Source organism: Hetaerina americana, unplaced genomic scaffold, assembly GCF_022747635.1.
Source record: "Hetaerina americana unplaced genomic scaffold, ioHetAmer1.1.p SCAF_7, whole genome shotgun sequence".
Taxonomy (NCBI): domain Eukaryota; kingdom Metazoa; phylum Arthropoda; class Insecta; order Odonata; family Calopterygidae; genus Hetaerina; species Hetaerina americana.
The window spans coordinates 30,434,575-30,449,778 of record NW_027287316.1 but is presented as its reverse complement, the minus strand read 5'-3'; the positions used below and the strand labels follow the sequence as shown (position 1 = coordinate 30,449,778).

Below are 15,204 nucleotides of genomic sequence, written 5' to 3'. Positions count from 1 at the left end.
TATTTAGCATCACACCACGTCTCTACAGTTCGACCGCTATTCACATGTTATGCAATATAAACCTGAAGTATTGGTTCTGGCTAAAGCGATCCACCATACATGCATTCCCACCGTGTTAATAAATGTGCGTGCAACATAATTTTATACTTTTTTTCCTGTTCCTAGCCTCACGCATTAATTGTGCAATTCTGCGGGTATCTTTAATAAAATCACGCCCTTAAATTGGATTTTGAAGACGTAAAAAGTTATAAAAATTGTTATTTGCGATATAAATTTATCCCTGAGTTTATCGTTACTCCTCGTGGCTTAAATATTAGGAGAGCCTCGCGTTACCCTAATTCTGTGAAATCCAATGGATTACAGCGTGAGGTTAATGTTGAATGTAAATTCTGGCTATCTTTTATTCAGAGTACGGACTAACCCAATTGCAATCATGCCAAGAAGTCCTATCGTAAATTTTACGACCCCGTAAATTTTTTCCCCAATTTATCTTGCTTGCCAGCGGTAACGAAAGAGCTGCAGCTTATTTATTTCAAACGCTGGCCAAAATGTCTAGTTGCAGTAGTCTTCTGCATTTGTATTTCAGGTACCAGGATAATGTCTGCCGTAATCATGCTAATTACACAATTAACTGATGGTTAAAGCGAACTGCCACGCTCGGTTGGAATGAACCGGCCTCCCACTTCCACTCAAATATTCCCCAGCATCTCCCTTCTGCCCTCCGCACGGCAAACCTTGTGATCCAATCCTTGTTGTTGTTGCTTACCATTGAGATCAAACCCCCCAACAGCCTCCAACTCTTCAAAATTCTTCCCGCCCTCAGATTGTAGCTCAATCACCCGTTATCTCCACGGAACCGTGAATTTCCTGCAAGACATTTCCTGGAATACTTCCACGATTCTTTCCCAGCGTATCTTTTCGCATTTGCTTTCCAAAAAGAAAATATGACGCCACATTTTCCTTTAAAAAATCCGAGGTTTTGCACTAGAGTACAGATTCTTGATCTAATAGAAAGGAAATACTATTGCCCCGAAACGATTACTTTATAAGCAAATGACATTTTACAAGTGAACCTATTTTATCCCAATACCATATGAATTAATATTGTTCAACTACTCCATTTTACATAGTGTCATAGTCTATCAGATAGTTAGAGTTAAGTTTTCACGAAACACAAAGACCCAGATTCCGTGAAGCTCAGGTTGCTCAGAGGCATAAACCGGAATTTATTGAATTGTTATTTATATTAGCACACTATACCCACTGGAATACCACGCCCCCCTGAGGTTTATTACAATAGAGCAATTTTGATAAAGATTCTCAATACGAAATGGGCATCGGGTTCTTAGTATTGTTTATCAAAAACGAATATATATTACATAAACATATTGCAGGAAAATTTCAAATTACACTCTTTTGCCTGATTATTGGAGCACTAAAACATTTTAATTTTTTAAAAATTAACCCTGCGATGTCATTATTAAATAAATTTTAAACATTTGCAGCTAAAAGTGTAAATTTTAGAGTGAAGACCATCTGTAGCGTCAAAAAGGAAATTAATAGATATTCGTATGGAGCCACGGATTTTTCTGAACGCCAAATAACACGTTTTTAATTCTTTATATAGCGGTGAAAAAAGAGAACATTTATATTTAAATTCGTGAGATAAGTTCAGCTTTTTATAAATCGAATAAATATATGACAAGGAAATGATTATGTGTTTCCGCGCCTTCTCTGTACTTGGCAATGAGAGACAGCAAGCGTACGAGAAAAAATTTCCCTGAAAGATTTGGTGCATCCTTACGTTCGCCGCGAATGAAAAAATTCGCAGGCCTTACTCGACTGAGATACGTAACAGACAGTAAACGTAATGTAGCTGTAGCTAAGACCTCACTGACGAAAGCTTCATGCGAATGGAATTTTGTACACCATCCCAGGGATCAAATTGAAAATGCCTCTAGAAGGAGAGCGAGAGAGAGAGAACTCCTGTCTACGTGAATACGAAGTCCAGGGACTGTCAAAGAAATGGAAGCTGTTCACCAATTTTTTTCTCGCGTCCAGTTATTACACATCATTCGGTTGCGTTATTTTTTCATCAGCCGAGTTCATATGAAGAGAACTTCCTTAAGTACCCCTTCATGGAAAGAAATAAAAAAGGGATTGAGTCATTTCCGCGTTTCCCCAAGATACCAAACACGTAGACCGCTTTCAATAATATGGACAGACGGAGCGGGGTGTGACGGACTTCCTCCACTGCGAAGGGCATCGACGTCTGTCCGTTGCACTAGTATTTCTTCACGTCCCAAGGAATATGGGGCCCACCCCGCGCCACTCCCCCACGCCTTGACCTCTGACCCACTGCTCCTCACCTGGTGACCCAACGACTCCCCGTCTCCTTGCCCATACGTCTTGTCAACTACGACATTTTCATCGCCCAGAAGAAGGAATTTTAAAGTATGAGGTGACTTGGTGGCTACGCTAGAAAGGGATTGAGATATTAAAAGCGTATCTGGGTAACACTCGCACCGCAAGTGACGATGCAAGGAACGCGACCGATTTATTGCATCTAAAGCTCTATATTGCTGAAAGTGGTCATCACTTCACGCGAAGTCATTCTCCACTTACAAGTTTCACCCCTAAAATTCAAAGAAGTAACGTACATGGTACTTGCGCAGAAGATTGTGGAAATATGATGCGAAAAAGTACAATGCCTGTTACTTCTTTGAATAAACATCACTCACACAAAGTCACATCTGCTTAAAGTAACAGTCTAGGGCTTTACTTGGCGGAATTCCTTCACGATGAAGGCAGAGAGAAAAATCTTAGCTATTCCACGCAAAATGTGGAATCCACATATACTATTACATTTTTCACATAATTTTATGTGGAATAGGAAATATTTTTGTCCCTAAAATTACCAAGTTTATTATACAATAGTTGAATTTGCCCTCATTCACTAAAATTAACTTACCAGATTAATTAATTGATTGCACCACAAATATAAGAAATGTACTAATAGGTCAAAAATGGCATCGGGTACCACCACGTTGGCAATACTTCGTAATCCAGAGCTTCGGGTGACTGCATACGGCTCGCCGCATGGTAAATGCGAAGATTCAGGGAAAAAGGATAAAAAGCGCGCTCCTTCAGTGAGAATGAGGGTTCGGTAGGATGGAATGAACGCAATATTGTGTGTATTACGTTTATTTCGTTGCAGAGTCACTCATATGTATGATGCTATCCGTCAACTACATTAATTTTGTTTCAAAAAGACAGTTAACAAAATATGATCATATTTAGACCGTATCTTGAAACAAAAAATGCTGTACCTCGAAAAATTTTAGTTAATGGAAATAAAGCAATCTTCAGTACTTGTAAAAGTCAATAAGCATATTATATTGTATTTTAATATTACATGTTGAAAGGTCTATAAAATACATGGTGCGGCAGCATGATTTGCTGATTTGAACTCAAAACCGCTTCAAATCAGCATGTCATGCTGCCGCACCCTGAATTTTTTCCATTTAATTATGATACTAAAAAAATAGACAATTTTTTTTCAGCATCTATGAATAAATCGAATTTACTTTATAATGAGGTCAAATTCATTTCATCCAAGCCGTCATTTTACCTTTCGCGGAGATAGATTCAAAATATTTTAAATTTGAGCACTAATACCTCTCAAGTAAACTTGGAAAGCCATTCTCCACAGGAGCCATTGAAAGCACACTTTTAAAGACGAATTATGGGAAAGCTTATGTGCACAGCGCAGTTACCAGATTTAAAGAGATAAGACCGACTGTCGTGGTGCATTGGCGACATTTTCAGAAAACGGGATCTTATATTTGACCTTAGGGCGCCACCATATTAAAAGGAAGGAAACCATGAACCTGCGAAAAGTAAAAATCATTGGCTTCTTAATTAAAATGTTGGGTCTAGATCAAAACAGGTTCAAGATTCTGCCCAAGGCTCCGCCTGATGTGCAACGTTCATAGGATCGGTCATAGGTAAACAATCGAACGATAGACGAACGAACGTGCACAGAATTGGAATTGCTATCTCATGGGATATGATAATACCTGAAGTTTGAAACTTCCAACTTTTGATGGCGAAATATAGATATTAGTTGATTTGATATGATATATCTCATTAATTTTGACATATAAAATAGCTTAAGCATTATAAAAGAGCGTGTGTGTACGTAAAAAAAATATGCGACCTGCTTAAATAAGACCCAGGAAGTTGAAATGGGGCACACTGATAGATTTTACGTGATAACGTAGAGAAAACTTGGAAATGCTCAAATGAAGTTTTATACCCCACGGAGTGAAGGAAATAATATTTACATAAGAATACATGGGAAATCCTCCGTAGAAACTACAACATTCTATAAAGTCCTTCACTCATTTAAATATTACAATCTTTTAATTTTAACTCAATTAAATGCATCGATAAACCTTATTTTACTAATGACACTATAATTTTTAACAATCATATTAATATGCTCCTGAATTTGCTGCACGAGAATTTATCTTTAAAATAAAAATTTCTCGGTGTTTTGAGATAATAACCATATAAAATTACGACAATTTATAAATGGCCAACTTAAACCCTCAAAATCCACAAACCTAGTCGTAGGAATTTGAACCCTGGTAACATACATAATCGCTTTTGTTAGACATTTAATAAAAGCGAGGTTTAAACTGGAATTATTTAATCACTCGTAAAATCTTCGAAAGGAGCAAGAAAATTAGATGCCAGAAATTATCATCGACGCGAAGCCCTCAAAAAAACTTAATGCTCGAATATATCCGCCCGGGTTAAACGATCCCTTAAATAACCAGCGGAACTACTCCATAAAATATAAGTAGAGGAGACCTGATTTTAACCGCATTAATGAATCCGGACGAAATGTGTTGGTAGATAAAGGCAAAGTCTGGAATGGCCGGGGCGGGCAGGTCATTCAAATGGGTGGTTGGTTCAATTTTGCATCTGTGGCGCTTGTAGTTTTCCAGAGAGATCTGGCGCACCCAGAAAAAAACACAAACAGCTTGACTTTATGTCGCGATACTCACTTGGGGAATACAAGCGCGGTGACCATTAATCCTCTATAGGTGTATGTTCATTAATTTTTCGGCATCACACTACCACTGATCATAAGGCTTAGGTCGGTACATCGCCTTTGACATGATAAACACATCTCTAGTGAAGGATTTCAAATGTTTTCACTCTTTCGCGCATTATCCGTCGACGAAGGACAATAAATGTCTTTCTCTGGGCTTGCATATTATTTGATATTTTTAGGATATGATGCATTTCGCCATAAATGAGATCCTTAACTTCGCAACCTCATTTCATCAAGCCTAAAAATCAAGCGCCTCTCGTCAATGGTAAATTAAGCAAAAGCAATAAGCATAGCGAAAAAGTCCAACGTCATAGTCGATCGTGAGGAAATCATGCCGCGTTAAGAAAAATCATCGAAATCACGGTAAATAATTGAAAAAGGAAAAATGTACGCCAACTGACTAGGCATATATTATAAGTCTAAAATATATGATTAATGTAACATTTTATGCATATATAATTGCATAAGTGTCTGTCCGTCATTCCAAGTACTTCGTATCTTAAAAAACGCATCAACGTTGATGTTCGGTAAAATGCATTGTTCTTATAAAAAAATTGCACATATATGGAAACCCGCGCTTCATTTTCGTCAGGATCCGAATTCAGATCCATGTAACTACACGTTCACGTAAGTTGAAAGCGGTTTTCCATCTAAAGAATGCAAGGATTTATAATTCAATGCATGAATAAACGTGAAAATCGGTTAAATCAGGTTTCCTTTAATCCACGGCATAAACTATGATTGGTGTAAAGTGCAAAGTTACGTAGTTGATTATTTGAAAAACATGAAAGTAATTATTGAATACATAAAATATAAGAGAAATGATAAATTCAGATTTAAGAGTTTTCGTACACTTTTCGTGCGTTTCTAGGATCATCAAGTATTTAATTACTGGCGATAAAACTTTAGTATTTGTAAAAGAATAATGCTATTCACTTCTTTGATATGATTAAGAATCGAAACTAATGATGCAGAATGCTAATTATGATAGGAAACACATATTTACAAAAAAAATATTAGTGAAATTGAAAATAAAAAATATCATTTATCAGAGAGATGTAGTTCCACATCACAGTGTGAATGGCGCAGTAATAGTTACCGTTGTAATTACTTAAGACAATAATATTTACCTATAAATCCTTCTTATTATTCAATTAATGAGGAACGAGCATTATGGTCCACTAACTGGTTATCACCATCATAACTATTTTACTCCTTAGATAGGTTTACTGTTCCATCCATTCTTCTCTGCCCATTTTAAATTCCCAATTAACCACTGAGATTTTCCATTTTACGCATGCTCTACACATTTGTCTCTTGATCTTCTTTGTGGGATCTTCCCTTAAAAATTTCCCTTCTCTTACGTTTCTAACTGTCCCCATGAACTAGAATCTTCATACGTTGGAAGGGTTTGTGTGTTTTGATGACCACAAAAGATATTCGGCCAGGAGCAATGATGTTTGCTTCTGGTGGGATCACCCCTGACAGATAGGACGAAGGGTAGGAGACCAAAGGCAGACCAGACAAAAGGTTGTCCATTCATCGTGTATACCTCAATGAGGTGTCTGAAAAGGCGTCTGACCACAATAGACGTCTGGCCATTTGACTGATAGTGTCACGTTGAAAATAGTTTTGCGGAAGGAAAAGAGAAAACAACTCAATTGCTTATCCCACGAATCAATGATGGACAAAGTTATTAGAATGCTTATGGGAATTACGAGACTCTGCCCAAGGGGCTCTGTGTTTTGCCCGCAAAGGCAGAGGAAAAGCCAAATTTGCAATCTTTGCCACGCGAAATCGACAGTATCAGCACAGAAAACACAGAAGGGGACCCAATCAGTAATAATAGGAACTTGTAATGTTAGGACAATTTTGAGAACAAAAAATTAGAAAGTATAAAGCGAGAAGGGAAACATGGACATTTTAGGGATGTGCGAGGCGAGACGGGAGTATATTAGGATTCCTGAAGCGATAGTTAAGAGAGTAATATAGAGCGTAGGGGTAGAGAGCCTGAGAGAAGGGTAACAGTACTGAACAAAAAGGTTGGAATAACCGTGGTAAACATAGAGGAAGGGAGTGATAGAATATTAGTGACAGTAAAAGCTGAACCGACGGACTTGGCAATTTTTCAGGTCTACATGCCGCTGAACAAACATAGGGTTAAAGAAGCCTTAAGGATATGCGATTAATTATAGGAAATAATTACGAGCGGTCCTGAGAGGAAGCGTTTGAGGATGTTGGGGGATTGGAACGCGATATTAGGTGAAGAAAGAGAGGGCAGTGTGATACGATAATACGGTTTATGAACAAGGAATGACCGCGGAGAGAAAACAAAAGAGCTCTTCAGGAGGCAGGGTTTAATTATTAAGAAAATTTGGTAAATACCAAAATACGCCCATGTGTGCATGGTAATTGCCCAAATACGTATGAGTTAGGCTACGATTACGGTTAAACAGCGTGATTAACTCGCGGACACAGATTCAGATCATAATTTATCACTAATGACATTCAAGGTTGCATTTAAGGAAGAAAATCGAGAAGATGGATGAGGATATGGAATGTAGTCATAAGAGACAGGTAAAGCAGAAGAAAATGGGAGCATATTAAGAAAAGTATATAAAAAACTGCAAACTTAACTATAAGATTAGAAAAAAAGGACAGAATGGCTTGGATTATAGACGAGGTGATCAGGCAGCTAAATTAGAGAAGGGCATCGAAAAATGTAGACAGATTTATTTAAAAGGAAGAATAGTTCATTATTGAACTCAATGGAAAACTGATAGACCGAGAGAAATGTGGTGGAAGACGCAGTGCAAGGATATGGGAAGTTTACAAAGGAAGGGTGAAATTAGTGCGCAGTACAACAATCCGAACACGTTGTTAGGATGTGAGAAGGGAAAAGTCTAAAAAACAGCCAAAGGAATGTCAGAAAAATTATTGAGTTGACTAGGAAAGTTTCCAGAGAGATGGAAAGAATAATAGAGGAAAAATATGATAAAGATGTGCGGCCAGCGATTTTAGACATAGGAAGAGAATATGACGTAGATGAGGATAGCTTAGGTTCAGGCTTACTTGACTGTGAGACAGAAATGGTATTAAGGGCATTGAAATCAAATAACGTCATGCGATAGATAAAATTCCCAAGAAACTACTTAGGGGTTTATGAGGAAAGAAAAGCGGATAACGTGAGGGAAGAGCTTTTATGGACTATTTCGTAGCATTTATGGGGGAGAAAATTTTCCTGAAGGTTTCGTCAGATCAGATTTAGCTCTGATTCCGAAAAAGGGAAAGGCAACCATATATATTGACTGTACGAGAGAACAATAAGTTTGATTTCGCACGCAGTTAAATTGGTTCTCAGGATCATCACTAAAGTGAATGGAGAGAAGGGTAAATGAATAACTATGGGATGATCAGTTTGAGTTCAGAAAGAGAAGGGGCGCACGTGATGCAATAGTAGTAATGAGGTCACTAATGGCAAGAGCATAGAATACAACCAGGATGTACGTATTTCTCTGTTTCGCAGACTTCGCCGAAGTATTTGATAGAGTAAATTGGAAGTAATGAATGTACTGTAGGATAAAGGAGTGTATTTGAGAGATAGGGGACCATCTCTCAAATACACTCCTTTAGGGATGCGCCATCAGTTCCTTTGACTACTGTCTCTCACAATTGGAGCTAGGTAAACTGTTCTAGGAGTCACTTATCTTGAACGTTTATGGCGCCTCTAAGAATCGAACCGGCGACCTTAAACTCAATATTTTCACCATTTCCAATATTTGAACTATTCCGCTACCCCGTAGACCACTAAAATAATAATGTATAGTCGGTTTATAATTACGAATTATGGATATTAACACACTTCTTAAATGTTGCATTAATTTTTTTGAAACGATAATCATGCAAATATTTCACGGTTGTAAGGAGAAGAATTGCGCTAGGCAAAGAGGCTTTCACAAGGAGGAGGGAGTTGATGACAGGGACGTTGAGTAAGGATATTAAGAAAAGACTCGTAAAAACTTTGATATGGAGCGTAGGTATGTACGGCGCGGAAACGTGGTCATTGAAGCAGGAGGATAGACGTAGATTGGAGGCTTTTGAAATGTGGGTGTGGAGAAGAATGGAGAAGGTGAAATGGACAGAGAAGAAAACAAATGAGGAAGTACTTGGCATGGTGGGCGAAGAGAGGGGTTTGTTGGGAGAAATCCTATGGAGGCAGGAAAAGTGGATGAAGGGGGTATTGACCGGCAGTGGGATGTTGAAGACTGTGATAGAGGGGAGAATGTTGGGCAAATGAGGAAAGGGAAGGAACAGGATAGGAATGTTGGACGGGATGAAGGGAGGAAGAAGACACACACGCACGCACGCACGCACACACACACACACACACATATATATATTACATTTGGATAGCACAAATAAAATAGATAACACTTAAAAGGACACTCACGCTGTAGATTGTTGGAGCTTTCGGCCTTCTGCGAGGCCTTCTTCAAGTAAGACTCAAGTTCAAGTAAGACTTGAAGTAAGTTCAAGTAAGAGACTTACTTGAAGGCCTCGGAGAAGCCTTGCTTCAACATCATCGATATATATATATATATATATATATATATATATACATATATATATATATATATATAACACTTTTTGAAAGTCTCACGGACATGAATAATAATGTAAAACACTTAGCACTAGTGGACACAGACAAAAACACAGAAACACACAAAATAAGAGACTCACTATTTTTCGAATTTTCGGTGGTCGTTGCCACCTTTATCAAGGAAGAGAGGGACAGAACTCTTCTGTTCGACTCAGAGTTCTGTCCCTCTCTTCCTTGATAAAGGTGGCAACGACCACCGAAAATTCGAAAAATAGTGAGTCTCTTTTTTTGTGTGTTTCTGTGTTTTTGTCTGTGTCCACTAGTGCTAACTGTTATACATTATATATATATATATATATATATATATATATATATATATACGATTGTATGGAAAAACTCACGAGCGGCACAATAATGTGCTGACACAATATAACACAAATAGAAAAGAATAGACACATTTAAAGAACACTCACACGGTAAATTGTTCGAGCTTTCGGCCCTCTCAGAGGCCTTCTTCAAGAGAGACTTCTTTTCTATTTGTGTTATATTGTGTCAGCCCATTATTATATATATATATATATATGTATATATATACATATATATATACATATATAAATATATATAAACACAGATATAGATTTTTAAAACATAGAAACACAAAGAAAGGACTCTCACATATGTTGTTTTGACGTTTCGACGGCACGTATATATGTATATATACATATATATATATATATATATATATATGTATATATATATATATATATATATATATATATACACTCAAAAATCAATGACTATTGCGGTTTTATGCGAAATTATTCGGCAGTGCCTTGTAGAAAACCGAGCCAAAAAGTTATCCAGTTAATTAATTGAAACAGTTATCCGAACGGTACTTAAATGTATACTGTGCTGTGATATCTCTCAAATTTGTGTGAATCTTACTGAATCGCCTTAACTAAATTTACTCTAGCGAAATTCCACACAGTTTCTTTGAATTTGGCCAAAAATGATTCAGAGAACTCAAGGCCCACTATAGTCAGGCGAAGGGGAAAGATACGAAAATAAAAAATATATGGATGGCATGGCAAGAGTAAAAGAAAAAAAATTGAACACTTCCTATTAATCTTGGCCATCACTGCGGAAATAGAGTTGGAGCGGCGAGAGAGGAGGAAAAGCTGTAGGGTTCTGGTAAATATAGATCGAGTCTGATAATCTTCTCGTGCTCGATGGAGATCTGCAGCCGTGAAATTAGGGAATTCCAACACCTTTTCTTCCCCACCATTCTATTAGCATGCCTTTCATTTATCTTACACTCCCAATGACATTCATTATGTGACACATCGGTTTGTAATCGACCACCCATCCAGCGACGTCTCACGACCGATTTTAGATAATAGGGTTTTACCTAACCGTGTTATTTGATAACTACGAAATATCATTAGCTCGAAAAAGGAGAGGACCATTGTATTTATAAACTCAAAACCAGAAAATGTAGAAATTTACATTAACGACCACACAATAACCGATTCCAAATCCGTAGTGATTCAATTAGATTTAAGATAATAAAACCTCTGCAGTTATGACGCAGAAGCGAATGCGGAGTTTAAGTGGGACAAATTTACAAGTTGTCTGGGCATGTAAAGTCTCCATTATGAGTGACATGTTTATATGACGATATTAGGACCGAGTATGCGCTGACCGTTTATTTGAAGATGGTTAGAGATAATTGCTATAATATGCGACGTTACGATATGACGTTATCGATACTTCAAGCTCACGACCTAAGCGGCGATCTTTGCAATAGAACATAAATACAAAACATCATTTCATCGTCCTCTACAAATGGATCAGCAAAAGTGATAATTGGCAAAAACTTTTGTGCTTTACCTCTCCGAAATCACTGCTCTTTCCCAAAACCTATGCCTAGTCGTTTTTCTTCCCACATTAATGGGCAAACAAAAAACCGGTTAGAAATTTACCTCGGCGTTGGAAAAGATACGGGGAAACTTGCGTTCTGATTGCGCAATTACGTTCTGATTGCAATTTCTTAAACTTTTCCTCGCAAAAAATATACTCTATTAGGATGAGACTTAAACACAGGTGTTAATGCAAAATCGTTGATTAGAGTAAGAACTAACAATGCGTTTCTCTGAAAAAATTTTAAAATATATCCTCCAATTTATAAATATTTTTACAGAGCAGATAGAAGTCGTCCATGCTGCTAAGTGTGTGAAAGAGAACCACCTACATTGAGAAAGGAAATAAACGAATGGGTTTAAATTAACGATTTGCCTTTTAAAGATTCCTATAAAAACGTTTACGCCATCCTCTAAAGTCTATTTTCAATTTAACAATGAATAACAGTCCTTCTGTCATCTTCTCATTCTAGAATTATGGGAAAAATGCCAACTGCACACGTATTTTGGCTAGGGAAAGCAAGAGCTCATTGCTACGGGTCTGAATACGTATTTATAAACTTCAAGATGATAAACAGAGAGGGAACAACCATCATACATCTCACACGCGCTCTGTGGAAAATCTACATATACTACAAACTACGTAAACTGCTTAACACTCGCATAAGCATGAGGCAAGAGAAGCTGGAATATGGGTATGGAATTATATAATTTTAGATTAATAATAATTTATTTTATAAGCCGTTCCAAACAGTAATCGAATGACGACGCCAAGGTTTATGCATGAAAATATAGGATAGTGTTTAATTACCGGTAAATGTGACCGCGGATTATATTTGGCAAAAATAAACATTGAAACATAACCGTAAAGGAGTCCACTTCTAATATATATATATATATATATATATATATATATATATATATATATATATATATATATATGTATATATATAAATAAATATTATACATATATATTATCTATATATATATCATATAAATCATCTAAACTAGATTTATAGTGGATATACTAATTAATTCCCTCGGTATGAAAGAACGCCCGAGGAAAACCTAAAGAGAAAATCAGTTTTTCTCTCTTCCCGCCTTGAGGGACCCTCGTTCTAGTTCATCTTAAAACTCCATCTAAAATTCCTTCTTGTGACATATTTTGTAATTGGTTAATTAAAATGTCCTCTAATCTGTCTTAAATAATTACCCTCCCCTGTTAGTTATATGGACGAAATAAAATGAGAATTCATGCTTCCTATCTTTAACGTATTTATCTACCACCCGCTTTGGACGTCACATTGGAGAACAATTCAAATTAAAACTTTTTTCAAAAATAAAAGATCTGAAAAAATATTTAATTAATCCCTTTGGATTCATTAGTCATTAACGTAAGAAGTACCCGGTGGCTAAGTGACCCGTTAAGAGTGTTGTAATAAAGTTTTCTAAGCATTAAGTGGAAAATTTCCCAATTTAATCACGACTTCCCACCGCACCACTCCTAAAGAAATGAACGCTAATTCAGCTATGCTCCTTTTATCTGGATATTCCAGCTTTCATACCTATTATGAAAGAAAGGGTGGGCGTGAAAGTGTCGCTTAACTATTTTAAGTGCTCATATTTACTTGCATCATCCTCAACACTTTTTTAATTAAGGGTCTACGTCCCGTTCATTTTGCTCCAAAAGTCCACTCAGACCACCTTCATGAAGACATCTTCTGGGATTTGACCGTTTTCAAAAACATTCTCCTAGATCACCACACCAGAGATGCAAATTTTAGCTAAAGTAACTGCTACCACATCTTTAACTTTCGTCGACAATTTTGACCTAAATGCTGAGCTTGGCGGAATGCCTGAAATTGACTTCATTTTTTTGGTGCTCGTGGTTTTGACATTCTCATGTATGCCTTATGCGTGTTGGAGAAGGCAAATTTAAAAAACTCTGATAGACGAAGATTTACAATGATGAATTGCCACAATTTGAAGCAACATCTGTTTCGGAGAGTTATAACTGAACTTACAAACTCTTGGGTAGACCTCATTCGTAGCAATGGATTGGAAAAAAATTAGCTATATGTAATATTAATAGCCTATGTTTTTAAATTACATGATTTAGAAGACTTCACATCGTGTTTACAACCTTTTAAAAACATCGACAACATGTGGAGTATGAAACAAATTAAGGGTAAGAGAAAATGGCTCTGTTTTGGCTACTACAGGAGAGCATCTTCGATTTCTGTGTCAAGTTTATAAAACGGCCTAGCACTGGTGATCAATCTAATTTAGTCAACTATATCCAGACATGAAATGCTACATGTGGTAGGGATGGAGGAAAAGTTTTTGGGGGAATATCAAGAAAGGAAAAATGGATATACGAGATATATAGATACCTGTATATTGATCAACAACTTCCACTCCAGGAAAGATGTTTAAGGGAGTGATAGTAGGAGATTGGTGGGTGAGCGGTAAAGAAGGAGGAAGAGTAATGACAGTTTTCAAGAAAAGGCATTTTGAAAGGCTTGAAATGGTTTAAGACCCAAATTGCTTTAGGGGAAATTGAATCAAGGTGGATACAGGTGTTTTGGAAGTACACAAAGATTTATGGGAATTATCAGGGATCGTGAGGACACTACATCTACTTGCATGATTACCATTTTCGGTGACCTTGAAATTACGAATGACCGAAATTTCCTTCCCCTCCCGAAGTTTGCGAAATACTTAATGGACAAAGTGTAGTATACCACACAAGACATTGATCAAAACAATGGTCAATACATTATGCAAAATATTGCATAAAACTGCTCATCAAATTTCAAAAAATGCGGTAAGCTACTCACCGGCGTCGTCGGACTGAGGGACCGGTGAAGCGCTGGCGGTCCTCAGGTCCGTTCTCGTGGCTCCGAAGTGCTCGATCACCTGCCAGTTGGACTTCCTGGGCGGGGGTGGCGTTGGAGGGGTGGGCGAGGGGATGAGGGCGCGGGTGGCAGCCACGGGCGCTGGCCGGCGAAGGCTCGTCCACCGTCGGCTCCCCACTAGTCGTCCCCCGCCCGCCTTCTCTTCGCCCTCACCCCGCGGCGACTCCACCGAGCTTTCAGCCGACGCACATGGGTTCCTCCGAAGCGAGAGCCGCCACTCCCGACGGGAGTCGCTGTTGCTCCTCAGCATGGCCCTCCTCCGTCCCCGGAGGGCCCCTCGGTCGTCGGCCGCCACGGGTGCCGATTCGCTGGACACGCTCCTGAGAGGACGTGAGAGAGAGAGACAGAGAGGAGACCACGATCAGTGATATTGGACGCAGTTGGAATGGGGAATCGTTTTTGGTGTTTGTAACTGAGTTAATACTTGAGATGCTCATTCATACTACGTGCTTAGTCACTTATCGTACACGATCAAGTTGCCAATGAAAATGATCAAGTTACTTTCTTGTACCTTGGCTTTCTAATTACAATAAGCCTCAAACATCATCTACCATTTGAACATATTTAAAAACATCATATTTAGAGTATTAACACTTATATGTCTATTTTCAGAAATTTATTTTTAGGCTAAAACTCTTTTCT

The 15,204-nt window shown here is 37.8% G+C and overlaps 1 protein-coding gene across 1 annotated transcript in view; it reads right to left on the bottom strand.

Annotated features, from left to right (window-relative positions):
• Positions 1 to 15,003, bottom strand: part of LOC139696609 (adenylate cyclase type 6-like) — a 247,205-nt gene extending 232,202 nt beyond the window's left edge. The window contains exons 1-2 of the mRNA XM_071595416.1: positions 14,987 to 15,003; positions 14,485 to 14,882 (exon numbers count right to left, since the gene is read on the bottom strand). Coding sequence (XP_071451517.1) covers positions 14,485 to 14,882; positions 14,987 to 15,003 — 415 coding nt within the window. The remainder of the gene's footprint in view (positions 1 to 14,484; positions 14,883 to 14,986) is intronic.
• Between the last annotated feature and the right edge of the window lie 201 nt (positions 15,004 to 15,204).